The 19,653-nt window shown below is 37.2% G+C and overlaps 1 protein-coding gene across 1 annotated transcript; it reads right to left on the bottom strand.

Moving 5' to 3' along the window:
* Positions 1-240: 240 nt before the first annotated feature.
* itga2.2 (integrin, alpha 2 (CD49B, alpha 2 subunit of VLA-2 receptor), tandem duplicate 2) lies at positions 241-19,262 on the bottom strand. Its single transcript, XM_044376486.1, has 30 exons — positions 19,118-19,262; positions 17,784-17,907; positions 15,533-15,642; positions 15,277-15,371; positions 14,809-14,923; positions 13,712-13,839; positions 13,439-13,587; positions 12,983-13,133; positions 12,236-12,401; positions 11,917-11,993; positions 10,829-10,967; positions 10,386-10,531; positions 10,036-10,179; positions 9,454-9,657; positions 9,168-9,298; positions 8,842-9,005; positions 8,505-8,656; positions 7,725-7,835; positions 7,198-7,283; positions 5,264-5,405; positions 4,861-4,944; positions 4,674-4,750; positions 4,493-4,576; positions 4,282-4,384; positions 4,079-4,189; positions 3,558-3,668; positions 2,884-2,997; positions 2,659-2,748; positions 2,166-2,282; positions 241-1,856 (listed from the first exon to the last, which is right to left on the bottom strand). Exons 1-30 carry the CDS (start codon positions 19,161-19,163, stop codon positions 1,764-1,766), a joined length of 3,564 nt encoding a protein of 1,187 aa, XP_044232421.1. The 5' UTR covers positions 19,164-19,262; the 3' UTR covers positions 241-1,763.
* Between the last annotated feature and the right edge of the window lie 391 nt (positions 19,263-19,653).

The raw sequence follows: 19,653 nt of genomic DNA, 5'->3' as shown, positions 1-19,653 counted from the left end.
AGGAAAATAATCGAGTTTGAGGGAAAACTTAAATTGTACTGATTTGTGCAGGGATGTGGTCCAACTAGGGTCCCTTGCAGGGTCAGGTTTTCTAAAGGTATTCCAGGAGGGGACGGGAGGAGAGGAGAGGAGAGGAGAGGAGAGGAGAGGAGAGGTGAGGAAAGGAGAGGAAGGGAAGAGAGGAGAGGAGAGGAAAGGAAATGAGAGGATATAAGACAATAAAGGACAAAAACAATACAATTAAAAATGGGTCATATATTACAATATATTAAATGAAAGTCCTATGGACTGTTCAAGTCATTTACATAGCATTGAGGAAGTAATGAGCAGTGCCAACATGTCATTTATATCATGCTGCCATCTTGTGGTAAAGCTGCGGCAATACAGCCTGACACAGAGACGGATTATCTCACATCAAACCTCTAACAACAAATGGTACCGTTTAAGAAGTAAATTAATCTGGTTGTTGCTTTTGGCAAACAAAGTCTGAGTCAAACTTTTATCTCTGTAGTGAACCGTATTTGTACATGGGGAACAGTGTGTTTTGTTGATTTAGGGCATTGTGTCCTTTTGGCCTACAAATAAACTTTTGGAGCAAAAATAATCGACCAATTAATTGATTAGTTGATCAAGAGAAAAATTTATCTGCGACTGTTTTGATCGTCGATTTAATGGTTTGAGTCATTTTTCAAGAACATTGCAAACATTTAACGATTCAAACTATGCTGCTTTTCTTTGACTTATATGATTGTAATGTAAGTTCTGTTGCTTTTGGACTGTTGGTTGTATAAAACAACCCATTTAAAAACATAATCTAGGAACCTGGAAAAGTGTGATAATTTCTAATTCCTGAAATTGCAAAACCATTATTCGATCAATCAAAAAATCAGCAGATTACTCAATCATGACAATAATGGTTAGTTGCAGCCCTAAACAATATGCTACTATAATATTCATACCTGACAAGTTGAGCCACTAATGGTAACAAACAAAAATATCATCCATATAAAAAGAACAACATCACAAGTAGCTACTCCATGGACTCATAGACTCCTCTAATCTTTTCATATACAGTATAAAACCCAGTCTGAAAGTTCATAATTTTATCTTACAGTATATACAGTACAAACATAAGGAAACAGAATACTGTCATGCATAACATTTTCCAGGATCTGTATCGTTTCCTTTTGCATTCGGACTACTGATAGAATTTGTCTTAATGCAAGAAAAGCCCTGAGTGTCAGTGGTGACAGCAGATCTCAAGACAGTTTATGTTAATGACCGGCTGCCTATAGAGCGTATGTTAAATGAGCAATTTTCATGATGATAAAACATTATCTCTATTTCAAACTGCTACTTATCAATCATGTTGCCCAGAAGTATTCAAAACAGAGAAACACAGTGTGAAACCCATGAACCCAGGCAACATTTGCATCCAAATATCATCTACGGCCTAATAAGCATTACTATAAGGTTTTGTCATGTTGAAAAAAATAGTTATTTACATTTATTCAAAGTCAGTGCACAACAACAAATTGAGAATGTACAAAAACAAGAAGAGACTAACAGTAATCCTCTGAATTATGGACAGAGGGTCAAATCCCAGTTATCCAGAAATGGAAAAGATTCCATATCATTCAAATGCCCAGTTTCCAGTGATTAAGCTTTAGTCCAGTTGCAATTTACAAGATCCCATAAGAGGTACCAGTATTCACCCTGGAAATTTTCAGCTGAGTGAGAAGGCTGCGGGTTTTCTCTTCACTTCACAGCACTTCATCTACGTGTGGGTGACTCTGCCCGTCTTCATCATCATCCTCTCTCTGAAGCTGCTGGTATTTTCTTTTGAAGAATCCAAACTAGAAAGTAAACAGATTATATTCAGATAAATTCACAGTTCATGTATTAGTGGAAAAAAATAAAAAAATATGACATGTTGCTCTAACCTAGGCCCCTAATGAAACAAACATACTGTATATGGACATAACTGAAAAATATAAAACAACATTTGTAAGGTCACCAGATCTCCTCTCTGGTGAACTCTCTCACCTTGATTAAATATTCACATGTTGGCAAATATGAAACAGGCATACCTAAGTTCTTGAAATAATTTACTTACATTTCTTTATGTTTAAATCATTTTCACCAAAGCGCAGACAGACACTCACCTTATACAGCAGTCCAACAGCCAGAGCTAGCAGCAGCAGGCCTGCTATAACGCTGCCAACGATCACTCCCACTGGAACTTCACCTTTCTCTCCAGGTTTACTGATTGTCACCACCACCTGGACAGCAGCAGAACAAGAGTGATCACTACATGGCCTGTTTCACTCCAAACGTGAGGTTGATCAACAAATGAAAACAGGAACTTGCATAAGCTCATTGAATTTAGAGTGAAAATATGATGTAATTTTGCAATGGAGAGATTAAAACCATTTTTTTCTGCTATGGTACATTCAAAAATATACTGTAACAGCAATTCTTTACTTGTAAAAACTGCATCAACAATGGCGTTGCATCGAGAGAACTTCATGTAAATCACAATAAGTGTTAGAATTGCTTCAAAAAGTATTTAAAAGCATTACAGGTCACGAATGAAATGTTTAACTTCTCTCTTAAATTTCCTTCCTCATTTTTTGCAAGGTTGAAATGTGAATTTACTGGCAACTGTTTGTTGTCGATTATGAGCAAATCGGGGTTGGAGGTCTCAACATCAACGCTGGTAGTCAGCTCGATGGTCTGATAGGTAGCCTGTGATGACAAATTCAAACAAATGAGAGCACAGAAAGTGTCAGTATGAATTCTGCACAAAACAAATGTAATGCCATTAAACACAGGATGAAAAACCATTATTTAAAAATCAGGCTCACTGTTGAATGTATTTACCGTAATAAATGTTCCACTCCAGATCCTCGTTTTAACTTTCACTAAGTACTCGCTCTTTACTTCAGTGTCTTTGAGGATGCATTTTATATACTTGCACTTTGCATTCTTGCAGTCCTGTCAAAGCAACAACAGCAACAACAAAAAAAGGAAACAATTAACACTGAATTTTAAATGCAACCACAATTTCCTAAAATGTTCTATTTGTTGAAGAAAATAAGTGTAAATATGGCAAGGTATTGTTTAACCATATTTAATACATAACTTTTACATCACTAAACATGTCAACTATAATTGTTTGTGAAGCCAGTATAAAAATATGAACTACAGCATTTAAGTTGTTTGGAAATGACCAGCAGCTAAGCATAATGAGTCGAGCAAACAATGAAAAATATGTGGTAAGTAAACACTATATATGCACTACGAAATCATTGGAGAAGAATAAAAAATATTACATGAATTATACAACAAATTACAAACACATGAATGTATGATAAAAACTATTTTGTCTTGTGTGTATTTAAATATATTCATGAGATGTAGATTTAGGGCTGATTTACATGAGTGATTTGCATCACTAGTTGCCCTCATTTATTCAACATCTGTACAGCAGTGACTTCTGTGATACAAGTTGACATATATAAAGAGAAAAATATGCAAAGAAAAAGGTGACTGACCAGTTTCTCCATGCCTCTGAGGTTTTCCTCAGAGAAGGAAACTTTGTGGCTCTTCACACCGATCTTCAGCGGGTCAACCAGGCCGCTGGAGTCACAGCTGACAGAACCTCCCTGCAGGTGGAGAAGACTTAAATTAATCTACAAACCCTCTCTGTGTTTTCACATTCAGGGCACAAAATTAGCACCAGCCAAATGCTGGTAAAATATACAAGTGGCTGGTAAATTTACTTCACTCACCAGCCAAAAAAAATAATGGCAATCTATTGAGTGGCTGGTAAAATTTAAACATTCACTAGCCATTTGGCCAGTGGACAAAAGGTTCATTTTGCACCCTTTTTAGATCCCAAAGTAATACAGTAAGTGCCAAAGACATGTTACACTGCCTGACTCAGAAGAAGCAAGTGTGTAGGGGTTATGTTTTGTTTTATTAATCAACCAAACCGACTACTTTGTTAACTATTATCATCAGATTACCAACAGATATAGTTGGTGGTATTTGGTGTATTTGACTGAGTACTCACTGCTTGTGTATCCACATTGGTAACATAGAGGAGCTGGTTTCCTCCATTGGTGGTCATTGGCAGAGCTATGGTCAGGTACAGGAGGCTGACAGGGAAGGTGCCTGTTGAAACCTTTAAATCAAGTATGTTTTAATATACATTCTTAATGAATAACATGAGGAATGAGACAACGATATTTTAACAGATGGATCAATTTACTGCACCGTCACTGTGAAGTTAAACTCTGGGCCGATGTCATCTAAACTTTTCACCGTTGTTACCACTGGAAGAGTAGTGTCTGCCACGTAGAAATTAATATTTGACTTCCTAGGAAAAAGAAATCATAGAAATTAACACATGGTCAACTGTCATTCTTACACTGTCTGATTAAAATTAAAGTTGTAAAAAGTAAAGTTAGATAGAAAGGAAAGTCACCTAGATAGACTGATCCCTGCATTATATTTAACAGGAATTGTTATGTCCACATTGTTGTCTGCAGGTTTCTCCTCTTTACCATCACTGTTAATAAAAAGGTTACCATTATAACATTATTATATGTTCATAATGAAATCTGACTTGAGAGTCATCATTTTTCAATTATTTGAATGCAGTTTACCTTTTAGCCTCAAATTTCACCTTGGCTCGATTTTGCAACACCTCCCGGTTGTAATCGAAATTGATCTTAAATTTCATCTGTGATGTGAAGTTTTGCGTTAGTACACTTATTCATATAATCTGTATGATTAAAATTACACACTCATCTCACATGAAACGAGAAATTTATGTTTTTTTCTTGCACTTACCTCTTGGTCTGTTTTTAATGCTGGGTATCCCACTTGGCAAGCGACAATTTGTGTTTGAGTTGAGGTGCATTTGACTCCATCCGTCTGTAAATGATCAGTCCAGGATAGCACATTACCAGCACAATACTGTCATTACTGTATATTACCACACCGTAAAACTGAAAACATTTTGATGTTATTTAAATATCTATTCACCAACACAGACGGAAAAGTACAAAAAATATCCAAAAACGAATTTTTCTAATTAACTTGATCAGTAAATGCTGAAAAATGGGTTGAATTAGGTGTTTAGTTATGTAGAATGTGCATTCATGTGGTGTATGCATGTGTGATTTTTAAGTACCTAAAAAGTCTTTTTCACATTTTAAGCATCATGTCAACATAAACTGCTTTAATTACTCACAGGTGGAGAGACAGAGGAGTAGTAGAGGTTGCTGGAATATGTGACCAAGACCTGGGTGTTATAGGCGTTCTCCTTTTTGTTCTTCACAGTGACTTCAAATGACAGTTCCTGGTTACTGCCGCTGACCAGAACAGGAGCTGAGCTGTAACACAAGAACTCCAATTAATATACACTGCATTTGTCTTGTCTTGTCTTCTAATTTGTGTATGCCACAGTTTAAAGTAGCATACTTACAGTAGAGTCTCATTGCCCAGAAGGACAAGAATAATAAAGAATGATAAAATTGATCTTTCCCTTATTTCCCTTATTTCATATTGTTTAGAAGATTGTTGATCTTTCTCCTTTTTGTCTTTGATATCTATAAAAAAATCTTACCCCACTGATGTTAACTAGATGGACAATATAGTCTGTGCTTTCAACTTAAAATGTACAATACAGCACATACTGTAAATCACAGAGCTTTACGAATAAGAAACTCAATGAGAGGCATGAAATAAAGTCTACATTTTAACCAAGGGGACACAAAAGTGAACATCATTAACAGCTGCAAAACATCATATGATTAAATGAGTGGGAAAATATTTAAGAAGTGTTGAATGGTCTCTGTAAAGTCTTTGTTCTTATGCTTTCATCTGAGTTAATTCACTGAGCATGTATCACCCAAACTTTGCAAGTTTTTTCCAAGCTCACAAGTCTGACCCGACCATTTTATAGGCTATGAAGTTGCTGTAAAAACTGGAAAACTCTAATTTGTGCATCTATTTGCAATTAGACAGATCATAAAACAGTGAAAATAGAAAATGCTGTCATCGTCGTTCGGAGTTACCAGGGTGTGACATTTAACAGAATATTACCCATTCTGCTAAATCTGGTCTAATCTTTAAACAACTGTTTCTTCGCTGTTGAATGAGTACACTATGTTGTTACTATTCACTACTTGTCATTATCTTAGCCCTGCAAGCAGAAGATTTGAGGATGGTACTGTACTGTATATCAGTTGGTATGTCAGCCAGCTCAGTATAGCCTCCAGAGGCCACTAGAGAGGCTTTTACATAGTTCTGTTCACATATATAAACTGTGAAAATGTAATATGGTGTATCACGACAGTGTAAATATGTGATAAAGGCAGTGTAATTGTAATTGCGTAAGTGTAATCGAAGCTTTCTCACTATATGAGTTACTGACTTTGACTGTAAAAACCTGTTTCAAAACATAACGTCAAATGATTAAAGTTCCAGAAAACTTGGTTTTACATCTTGAGTATTTCTCTATAATATTAAATATTCATGACTAAATAAGCAACACTTAAAGTCAGAGTTTAGGAAAAAATCTATTAGGAGTTTAACACACAAAAACTCTCTAAATAAAAAATAAATCTACTTTATCAGGACTGTGCAGGTGTGGTTTGATGAAATTTAATTGACAGTGGCTTGGCATCATAAGTGAACAACCCCACCTATGTCTTCAGATTCTGGTTCAAATATTGCTAAATTCTGATTGGTACACTGACATACGTCAAGTCAAGTCAAGTCAGTTTTATTTATATAGCGCCAAATCACAACAGACTGTCACAAATGCCCACCTCAAACCTCCAATGGGGAAAAACTAAAACTGTCCAAAATGTAGGAGAAAATCTCATACTGTACAGTAAGATCCCACTGCTTATAGTAACAAGCTGATTGAGACACATTTTCAGAGCCTTTAAGCTCCTCACTTATCCTCAGTTTATAAATGACTCACAGACATTGTCTTGCCCAAACTTGTTCTTACTTTCAACAACAAAATGTTTTATCCCGAGGACAGAATTACACATCAAGTGAATTCCTGCAACAGAGGTCATTAACTCTTTTCTTAAACACTATATTATATATGTAATGAACAGCAAGTATGGCATGTTGCATGTGGAACTGTACACCTGAGTCAGTGATTCTCACCTGGATGCCTTTGTGTCTGTCTTCACACTCAGCACCAGATCACTGATGCACACGTCATCGGAGCCACAGTCTTTTGTGAAGGGGTTCTGAAACAACAACAGAGCAGCAAATTCAACACAGGATGCTGCTTTATTCTTCAAAAGCTGGATTTTCAATTCAGGTACATCTGCAATAATGTCTATTTCATATGAATTGATTTCTTTTGGAAAAACATATAGGAAATTTATTATATTTTTAGTGCATTGGATGACCTATATTCTTGTTGGGAAAACAAGAAGTGTGTAAATCTTAGAACTTGCGTGACTTAGTGAAACACTTAGAAGCTAGTAATCATCAGACACACCCACCACGTCATTTTAAATGACTGTACAAACACCTCTGCAAAATAACCATTATGTTTGAAGCCTTTTGTCACCAGATGCGTTTCCTGTAGGTCAGTGAAGACCAAAGAGGTGGCAAATACTAAAACCAAAAAAGATTTAACACAGATACAATCAGAGATATCATGTATAATATCTGTCACTTACAAAGAACTCCCAGGCACTCTGAGAGGACATATCGAGGACAGGGTTCACATCTGCATTCTGTTGCTCGATTTCTACTTTCAGACTGAGGGAATTGACAAAATCAGGTGTCTCCTGTCGAAAAAAAAAAACGTGGAAAAATTAATGTCTATTTTGGAAAAATAAATATGAAATAATATCCCTACAATGCAGACATTGCATTCTGTAAAGGTATATAACTAATCTGTCAACTAAGGGCTACTGTTATACAAGATCCATTTGAAAGAACTTAACATACAGTGTCTGTACATTAACTCTGTGTTTCCCGCAGGCCTTATCACATCAAGGTACACACTTAAAGGACCAGTGTGTAAGGTTTAGTGGCATATAGCGGTGAATACCCATCCTCTCCCCCTCCCCTTCCCCTTCCCATGCGTGTAGGACAACCTACGGTGGCTGTGAAACTTGCGGAAAACAATAAAGACCCTCTCTAGAGCCAGTGTTTGGTTCGTCCATTCTGGGCTACTGTAGAAACATGGCGGTGCAACATGGCAGCCTCTGTAGAAGAGGACCCACACCCTATGTATATATAAAGGACTTATTCTAAGGTAATGAAATCACGATTCTTATTTTCAGGTGATTAATACACTAATTAAAACATACTTATGAATTTTATATTCAGTTTCTGCCCAGTCCGTTCCGCAAGATGCCACTAAATTCTACACACTGCACTTTTACCAGTCACTGATGCTCCTTGATGACTGCACACTGAATCATAAAGAAACACAACAGATCATCAATTACCTGAACATAAACTTGGTAGTCTTGACAGAGGGATGTAGATGATATTTTTGCCTTTTCTGAGAGGAAGCGTTCATTGTTTTTTGTGAACAGTCCTCTTGAGGTCACCCGAGATGCCTGCAAGTCAGCATCCAGAGTCAAAGTGTAGGATATATCTGAAAGAAGTGAAAATAGTACTAAATATGACACACTCCTTTGACATCTGAGATCAATCTTTTTTTTTTCTTGAGAACCATTAGAAACAACTCTCAGCAAGCATATTTCCCCAAATATCAGACAATTACTCTAAACAATAGGAAGCTACATATTCTTAAAAAGCCTAACGGATGTTCAGATTTACCAATGGGTCCAACAGGGTTCTTGGGCCTGAAGGCTGCACTAAAACAGAGTCTGGTGATGAAACATGAAAGCTTGCGTCCGTTAATGTCACAAGGTTTGTTGAAAATGTTGATTTTATCAGGGCTGAAAGAAGCTGTAGCTGAAACTGTCGCCACACCTCGGGACCTGAAAATGAAGTGTAATTTACAATTATTACCAGTCATGCAAATTCAAAAATAATGGATTTATTGAGTGAACTTGATCTACAGTAAGTAATATAATATGGAAAATCATTACATCATCTACTCCATTTTTCAATGTTCTCAGTTATCTTAATTATTAACTCACCAGAGCTGGACCACTTTACCATAGGCACCAATTGAGATGTCAGGGATTGTATCACCATTCAGATCTTGGTAGCTATCAAGGGACCTTCCAAAATACAGCATTTGAGGATCCAGTTTAGAGCCCAGTATTCTCTGAAAAAGATAAAACATTATAATTACTCTTGTACTCGGATTAAGGAAATTAAATGTATTATATTTGTCATATGAGAGGCAAAAACTCTTGTTTCCTGAACCACAAAGACTTTCTCAGTTGATCGAATATTAAACACAAATATTTCTCTCGGTACCTGTGAGAACTCTTTGTTTAATGTCTTCTTCTCCCCATTGTAGATGTAGATGACGCCTCTTTTGTTGTCCTCTAGTGGTGCTCCAATAACAACATCATTGTAACCGTCGAGGTCCAGGTCAGGAACGGCGGATATGGCCATCCCAAAACGTGCGTTCTCAGTGGAGAGTGGACCATTGAGGAATCCCTGCTCGTTCAGTATACCCTTCAGATGATAAGATAGAAAGTCATGTAAATGCAAGCTGAAGTAGCTTTAAATTCAAAGAAAGCAATAAATGGAATTCATATGTCTTGAATTTTGGAAATGAAATATTCCAGCTTTGAGAATATATCTTAAACTTTTCTTACATCTATTTTTGGTACCAACCTGTGCTGAATAAATCATGAAAGGAAACTGAGCAGCCCAAAACCTACTGGCCTTTCTTGTGTAATTATTATCATCATCATCTGTTGGTCGGTTGCCAGAAACTATTCATCTTTATGCCAAAGTGTGAATACTGATGCTTACTTTCTTGTGCACTGTTACACAGGAAATCCAGACCAAGAGATGTTACAATAAAAGTTACAATGTATTGATTTTTACCTTGGTGACAGAAAAGAGGTAGACCCGGCCTTGTTCTCTCTTCAGCTCGCTCATAAACATGGGTGCACCAACGAGCAGGAGGTCCGTCATTCCGTCTTTGTCCACATCCAGAGAGCACAGAACGCTTCCAAAGTACGACCCAATCTAGGACAGAAATTTCCAGCTGTTTACTGATGTTGAATTTTATTTGTGTGACTACACAAAATGTATTGTTTAAGAATTTTTGGGGGGAAAAAGTAGCAGTAGCAGTACAGCCTGTTGACCTATGGCCCTCAGCTAAAATCCCTACAATCTACAACAGAGTTGGATCTTGTGGAAAATGTGAATACCTTAACCTCTTAAATAAGTACCTGTTTCCCTCTTTCTGAATCTATGATGGTGGATTGCTTCTGGGCATTGACGGTATAGACAATAACTTGTCCAGAGTGGTTGGAGCGAGGTGCACCAGCCACAAAGTATTCTGTAGATCCATCACTCAGCGTGCTGACTGAGTAACCTGGAAATGACCACAAATTAAAAGTTTAAAACCTGAACTTGAATTGTTACATGCTGTCAAGGCAGAATTATACACAGAAAAACACTATTACAAAACTAAAAAAAAAGGTTACATAATTGAATCTGTGATATACACATTGTAGTTTCTCTTAAAGCAAAATATAGGATTTTGATGATAGAATTATGGTAGGTACATGGATATAGATTATGATAATAGTGCAACTTTTAGAGTCCACTTTATGTAACCCCCCCAAAAACCCCAACCTCATACTAGAGTTGGTCAAATGAAAATGCCTACCCAGTAATGAGCTGTGGTTTCTATCTTGAAGAATTGCCTCAAAGGCTGAGACAGGAAGAATGTCTACTTTTGACCCTGTTTGATGGACAACAGTCCCACTCCAAGCGTAGGCTCCCACTGCTCCCAGCATCATCACATCCTTAAACAGCAAATTGAAAGGTCAGTCAGCAGATTCAATAACTGATTGTAGCACAGCCATTAACATTTTATTTACAATATTTTAAAATTCCTTCAGGTTTCGGACCATATTCACTTGCTTCAGTTTAAATGAGAAAAAATGATAAGAACTAAGAACGAAATACTCTACGTGTGAAATAGGACATACTGTGGCGTGGAAGTATTCTCTAAATGTCAAAAAAAAGCCATTGTTGGTCAGCAAAATGTTGCGTCCGACCAACAATGACACTGTGGTAAAAACTGTTCCTCTTTCATTTGAGTGAGGCTGCTGTGCTGGTACAACAAGTGTGTTGTTGCAAAAGGGATTGCAGTTCACTCTGTATTATGTGACTAGCTATAGTACCACTTCAATTGTTCTTATAAGTATTTAGGTAGCCGTGATAGTAGGCACTGGTGGCCTGTCTTACATACATCTGTATGTAGAGATCAGTTCAATATTTATATTTTATAAATATAAATATTGAACTATTTTATTTAACAAATACATATATATATAAGTGTTTTTTTTATTGTTGACCCTGTAGTGTCACAAAATCTGATGGGCCACAGATTTTGGATTAACACCAGGAAATAAAGGGCAGGACAATCCAGCAAAATTGAAGGTGTTGGCCCAACTTTTGTTGTATTCCAACAACATAGTGCTTTGGCCAAATACAGCCAATCATACTTTTTAAGTAGAATAACTTATAGTGTTATTCTTTTGTAGAGTTATCATAGTTGTAAAATTCTCCTTCAAAGCAGTTTAAACCACTGTCATGTCTTGCCATCTGATAAGCCTTCAAATTATTTAATGCATGTCAATAGCAAACCACAACTCCTTTCACTTTTTACTGCAGTGCATGTTTGCGTGTTACAAACATCTAAACATGGTCACACTTTTAGAACTGCACAAGGCAGTGCTCTGACTGTACCTTTTTGCTGGAGTAGTGAGCGCTGAACCCCACCTGGGACATCTCCATCTTAAAGTTGTCGCCCCCCTTTCCAGTTCCTTGTGAACAGACAAAGCAGATTAACACCACAATCCAAATCAGTGGAGCAAATCAAGAGTCCAAGTGCAAGATGTGTCAGATCTTACTCTGTCTTGGGATTTTTAACTATGAAAGACATGTTGTGACATGACTGGAGGAGTCTTTTTGAAAACACTCTTCAAGTAGTGTATGACTATGCAGTGTCAAGTAAATTACACATTGGCATAGACAACAACAGGAAGGGAATAGAAATAATATGTACCCTCTATGTTGAAAATGCGGTTCCCCAGCGTTCCAGCGATGGTGGAGAGAGCCGCCTCTTCAGACACATTGAAGAAGTACTTTTCTGTGGGTAAACTGGCGATGGATTTGATTTCTTTTATTAGGTTTTCTGTGTCAATGTTGTTTCTGATGTAATAACCCAGGACCTAGGAAAAAGGGGGAGATTATCGCAAAATTCAGGATTTCAAAGAGTGATTGAAGTCTAGGTAATAACACTGGTAAATCAAGACATCAAATCAATCAGAAATGTATACAAAAGTAAGATTTGGATATCAGAATTAGGTCCAGTGGATCCAGTCAGAAGGCGTTATATCTTGAGACCTGTTCACATGTATAATGACAACTGTAAAGATAACCATAGCTATAAAAGTTCATGGAAACAATTAAAATTTATAACCACAGATATATTTCTGGTTCTATCACATAGAGACTTTTTTACCCACAGAAGCAATAATAATAACCCTCAAAAATGGGCTGTGTAAAATGATTGTTGAATATTATAAGATGGTTGAATGATCAACAGCATGCATTTCTACAATATAGAACCCCACAGTTGAACTCAGGATGTGATTGAAGTCATGTTGCTCAAACTTAAAGGAAATAACTGTCAATTGATTTATTTATTATTATCATTATTAGAAAACAAAACTTAAAAATGCCACAACTCTACTATGTATATAGTATGATGAGAGTAAATGAGTAGTTGTAGTGGCGGGTCATCACTTACAGCAATACCGAAGCGGGTGATGCCTTGTCTCTCACACTCAGAAATGACGTAATCTCTTTTGCTCTCATCATGAGACTCGCCATCAGTAACAACAACCATCACCTTGGCAGCGCCCGATCGGCCTCCGTTAGTCTGATGGAAACCCTGCTTACTAAGAAAGCGGACACAGGTTACTCTTTTCACTTTTATGTAAATTATTATTTGTGGTTTTATCCCAAAATTTAGGAGATTAAAAATTGACTACATGCCAAAATAACATTTTTCTAAAACTGACAGATGTTCAAATCAAATCAACATCAAAATAATTATTATTTCCTAGTCAGTAATAATAAAACAGAGCATACAGACAGAAAAAAACAATATATTATAGGAAGATAATCAAGAAATCAATCAAGCAATCAAACACACAAGTAAATAAATAAAGACATACAAAGGCAGTATTACTGCAAAACCAACCTGGCAAATTCAATTGCTTTGAAGGTATTGGTAGATTGACCATACATTTGTCCGATTGCAGATGCTGCAGCAACCACTTCATCTTTGGTTTTATACTCGTTAAGTTTGAATTGAAACTTGGGATCAACTGCATACTGAATGACGCTGACCTGGTGTAATAAAGCACAAAAAGTTGTTGGTAATGACCACAAGACAAAAACGTAACCAAGTGAATTAACTCAAGATCATCCCTTGCTTCAACTTGTTGTTATGACCACTGAAACGAGATATCACCTGGGTGCTTTTGGGCCCGATGTCAAGCGAAGGTATTAGTTTCTTGAGGAACTCGGTCATTGGAGCCCAGGGATAAATGCTGTTGGAACCATCCAAAACAATCACAATGTCCATAGGCCCTCCACATGCTATAAAAGTCATGAGAGGGGACATATAATAACAAATGTGAGCAGCAGTGATGAATCAAACTGAGATCATATACATTACTCTACTGCTGACCATTTCCCAAAGCTGAATATTCATTCAGACGCTGATTTCAGTTCATGTTAATACATTATGTAAATACATTTTGCAGACCTGAACTTGAAACCAGTCTGAGATAGGTATTATATCATTTTAACCCTTAGTTGGCTCTTTAAAGTTGTTACACATGCAAGCAAGCAGACGCTCTTTCTTGTTGGTGGGTTCAAGAGAACTCAGATGTTCAGGGTTTAGGCGTATCTGATAAAAAGCAGAGCTTGATGAGCTAAGTGATAAAATATAAAACCCAGAGTACAAATAACAAACTAACATTGACTTCTGGAAAGAATAATTTCAACAGAGCTGCAACGATTAGTCGATTAATCAGTTGGTCTATTTTGATCATCAATTAATCATTTTGAGTCATTTTATAAGAAAAAAGGCCCACATTCTCTAGTTCCAGCTTCTTAAATGTGAATATTTTCTGTTTTCTATAGTCCTCTAGGATGGTAAACTGAATATCTTTGGGTTGTTTGTGGTGACTGACATTTTTCACCATTTTCTAACATTTTGTAGACCAAAAGACTAGTCAATTAACCAATAATAAAAATAATCGTTAGCTGCAGCCCTAAAGTAGCCATAGTCATTTATTGTGTTAAAAAGGTTGGTGTTAATGAGCCAACTCTATCTATCTATGATGTCCCAGTTTTCAAAACAATCTCTGAACTCAACTGCACTAACATAATAACATAAGTAATGTAACAAACATTGAAGCAGGTGTAGATCACTGTGGTGAATTTTTACCATTCTGGCATCAACTGAAACCTTTCTTGAAAGGCAGAAAATTTGTCTTAAAGATAATTAACTATAGACAACTCAAATGATCAGGAATCATATAAAATCATGACAGATCTTACTCTGGACGGCAGGAGAGAAGGCAGGTTGAGGTTGAAATAGGGGGTTCAATCTTGCACATATTCCTGGGTAGAAGTCCTGATTGCCACACTGCTGTGCCCAAAGAGGACCGCACATCTGTATCAGATGACCGCAGAAGAAAAAAGGACAGACTTAATGGATTTTAAGTTTGTCACTGCCTTTTAAAGAACCCAGTATGTTTATGTGTGAGTTTAGTAGTCGGAAATTGGACTTAGCTCAAACTGTATTAAAGTTCTTTTGGTGGGAAATAACAACAAAGTGAAACCTGCAGAAAAGTAGTAATACAGTGGCTACAGCAGTCACTTTACCTTGAGAACTGATGCACTTCCCTTCACGAATACACATCCTTTACACATCCTTTTAACACAGTTTTTAAAGGAAATTATGACATGACTTCATTCACACTATATCTCTCTATATTTTGTGTAATAACCCACAAACACACATACCATCAAACCATTTGGTGCTGTAGGCATCCGTGTTAGAGTCAAACCCAGACTCATGTTGGTGTTAATGTTTTTGACATCTGGAATACTGACAGAATCTGTGTATATTGAAAGAAAGACGACAAATTAAGTCTTACATTGAAGTTCAGTTTATAATTGTTAAATCTGGAATTTATACAGTTCTGTTTAGGCATGTTAAGTACTTGACCAATGTTTGGTAGAGAGGTCAAAGTTTACACAACAAAACACCAAACCTTACCCTGAAGATTGAGCTTGTCACAGCTGTTTCTGGACCCTGAGACTGGACACTTATAAACATCCCCCTTCCTGTTTCGACTGAAACCACTCCACGGAGCACCAACAAGGAGCCTACAGAAAACAACAAAGTTCATCTCTTCCTCACTCTTATAAACACCCACTGTAACAGTCATCTCTGAATGTTTTTGTGAACAGTGCATAGCCGACTGAACATACCGCAGTTGAATGAGTAGCTAAAACCACTAATAGTTACAGAACTATCTATAGAAGTCAACTTGTTGTTAGAGAAGAAACAGCAAAACTAATACAAAAACATTACAAAATATTCATAAATATAATTCAGTATCATTGCAATAGTTTGTCTGTGTGGTCTTGTCACTTCAATCTTCTAGCTTTCTAAGAAACAGCAAAGCAAGACAAGTTCACACAGTAAACATCTACTTCGAAATGATTTATTCCCACATCACAAGATTCAGGTGTTGCTTCCTGGTGTTGAAGCTGTTACTTTGTATTTAAAGTCCCCCTCCAGACATGTTTTAAGACATATAAAAATACTCTGCTTTGAATAATAACTTGTGGCTGGTTTGTTTTTTCTATAAACCATTGCCATTTTCTGATGAGATATCCTGAAAATGTCATCTACTCCCCAGCCATAATTGAAAAATCCAGAATCTATGAATATGCAAATATTTTTCATTTTAAAAGTTTAACTGCTGGACACAACATGTCTCCTACTTCACAGTGTACTATTTGTGCACTGGAGGCCTCATGTTTCCATATCACACTTGTGTAAGTTGAATACTGGAGCACAATTGTCTCCAAAGTAGTTGTAACTTTCCACCATTTCAGCAGATGAATGTGAAAACAGCCATCTACTGTCACACTCCGCACATACATCGCTCTGTACAGTGAAGCTCAAACATCCAACTGAAGAAACAACAAGCAAAACGCATTTTTGAGTGGAGGGGGACTTTAAATATCTCTCAAAATCCAGAACCACCTGTAACAGCAAGATTGAATTCCCAACACTGCTGTAAGACTGACACAAAATTCTACATAACTTCAACAGTGTCATTTTCTCACGGTGTCAAACAAGACAAGCAGTGAGTGGAGAACAGGAAGACAGGAGGACAGGAAATAGGATGTGTCACTATAGCGTTCTCAGGGTCACTAATAAGAAATGTCCCCACAAAGACCGCTGAGTGTAGCCACTAACCAGTTTCACAATCAGAACACTCCTTCAGACTGTGAGTTACTCTATGAGACTGTGACTCAGAGATATCCAGACATCACTGAGTAGTTCAGTTACTGTTTAACTAAATGTTACAAATGAGTAGGGAGTGTTTAATTATGGCGGGATTGTTGGTGGTTGTGGCGACTCAGATAAATCTAACCTCTTGGGATTTTTCCAGATTACAGTGTCTCTCATTTTATGGGAATTTCCCCTGGGATGATGCTATAAGATTCAAGATTGCATTGCAACATACGTATGAACAAGCATATTAGTTATTGTAAATAAAAAAAACAGTCCTTATGAATGAGAGGGGTTGGAGGACTTTGGCAAGACACATTTAAACTAAGAGGTGGTGCTACAGCAGTGGTACACAGGGATGTTTAAACCTTATAGTGCTTGTATCTCAGCAACAAATACCATCATAAATTCAATTCCTGTTAGATAAGAATGAGATCCTGAGGTTAGATCATGACCCAGATCTCACCTGGCATCAACAGTACAGGCGGGTGGTGCTAGTCTAACAGTGTGTGTTGTATTTACTCTGCACACATTACAGCCATGCTATAGTGTCACCTGAACTTTGTTGGAATACCTAAACATTGCTGACACACAGCCCTTTACAGCCACATAACTCCATTTTTAAAATGAATATTTCCATGAGCAAAGTAGTGCCTCAATGCATTGATTCAAAGTTTCAGGAATATGACAGAAGAAAACTTCAAGAGTCGTTACAGTGCATTTGGTTTTAAACGACTTGAATTCAGCCTGTTCTGGTCTGCAGGCTCGTGCTAACAATGCGTCTCTACAAAAGTGGCAACTTTGCAATCTGCTTGATATTTGACTCTGTTGATATCATTATCTTTTTCAACCTCTATTGCTATTTCAAAGACACTTTATTAACTGCCCACCAATTGAAAGCTACAGCACCTGCACATGCCATACATGCAGTCTTGGAGTTAAAAAATAAAATTACTCTCATTTCATTAAACAAAATCCTTGAATGACTTAAAGTTCATACCATTTGCCTTCATGGTTTGTTGCTTGTTGGACTGTATAGCCAAACTCCTCTGCTGCTGGTCCACTGAAAATCTTGGCACCTGCAGTTCCAACGTTGAAGGACTGTGAGTGCCAGATTTTGTCAACTGGTGGAGGAGAAAGACAAGGTTACATGACAGTGAGACTGATAGTTTCATAGAGTCCCACCTCTACAACATCATGTAAGTCAGGTGGACCTTACCTATTATATCCACTATAAACAGTACCAATTAGGCTTCATTATTAATAGTATTTTGTGTTTCCATATTTGGAGGTTCAAAACAAAATTGCTACCATGACTGATTTCGTTTTGGAAAAAGGTGTGATGTTGATCAGCCAGACTTCCCCCTCTGAATCAGAGATTAGTTTTTGTGGTTGAATCATGCACATCAGCTTGACTCACTGGGGGCAAGGCAACCCACTAAAAAAAGCTTCACAACAAATGAAGATCATACTGTTCATCGAGTGTAAAGGTTTGCATTTAAGACATCCCTCTGTCCCGGAACAGTGTGTTTCTCCATCGACACATTGAAACACAGCTCTCTGAACTCCCTCAGGACATGGAATTTGCTTTTCTTCCACTCAGTCTTGCTGCACTGTCAGACCCACAAGCCCACACAGGCAATGCTCAACTATCAGCCTGCCTTTCCCTAAAAAAGCAGGGAGAGGAATGTGGATGGGCACTGGACTCAGGAGACCTTCACTATAGTCCAGCCTCCTGCCACGCCCGTTTACCTGCAACACAAAGTAACACTTCGCTTCCTAATGGGACACTACAAACATATTAATATGTACCTTCATTTCAGAAACAGGGAATGTGCACATTGGAGAATAATTAAAAGTGTTTGGCTGCTGCTTGAAAGCTTCCACCGGTTATGGAGCTGACATCGAGCAACACTAATAGTGATTATTTCTCTATTATCGACTATACGATGCAAAGAAAAACGACAAATCTGGTCTTATTTAATCTATGGAGGTTAACTATAATTAATGCATTTGATGTCACAAGGGAGAAAAACACTCCGCGTCAAAATCATTCAGTAAATTCATAACGGGCACACATAACACTCATCTCGCTTTTCAGAATCGTTTAAAGTGTATAAAAACATTTTTAAAAAATCACATTCAATGATATAACGAACGACTAATAAACGTTACCAGCTTCAAACGTCCATATAAACTATATAAACTATAAAACTACAGCTTCAACCTACTTGGCGAGAATATTTGTAACTTTATGCTGTTTGGTGAAGAGGACGGTGGCGCATTATGGGGAAAATAACAAGTTCAAAGACCGAAAAGAAATTCAGTACTTACTAATGACGGTTATAGTGAAGAAGATATTCCCCCAGAAGAACTCCATCGTTTATTCCATGAGTATGAGGTGATTAAGTGAAGCCGCACTTGTCAGAGTTGTAACTTCGCAGCTTTACGACTCAGCGGTGACGCACCGGACAGACTTTCTAAATAAGGACAAAGCTCTTCCGCTTACCTGCGCTGCGAACTTTGACTCAAGTATTGTGTAGGATATTGTGCAGCCTGTAATAAAGTTGAAAAGCAGTTAGACAACAGGCTTCTTTAGCTTAAAGTCCAAGGATGAGCAAGGATGATAAAAAAAGAGTCAAACGGATATGAGATGTAACAATGCTTTAAAGATAATAGTTGTAATATTAAAAATCAAATTTATGTTCAACTGGAAGATAGCATAAGATTAAACAATGTCAGTGTTCAAAAAAAGTCCACATCTTTTATGTCTATGGTCCACACCCATCACACTTCATTTAAAACTCTTTTAAACTGCTAGTCAGAACCACATCACCAGTGGACAACCAGCACTTAAATCAACAGCTGTC

This window comes from Thunnus albacares, chromosome 2 (assembly GCF_914725855.1).
Source record: "Thunnus albacares chromosome 2, fThuAlb1.1, whole genome shotgun sequence".
Lineage (NCBI taxonomy): Eukaryota > Metazoa > Chordata > Actinopteri > Scombriformes > Scombridae > Thunnus > Thunnus albacares.
Note: the sequence above shows the minus strand (reverse complement) of the source record. Positions and strands in the feature narration are given on the sequence as shown.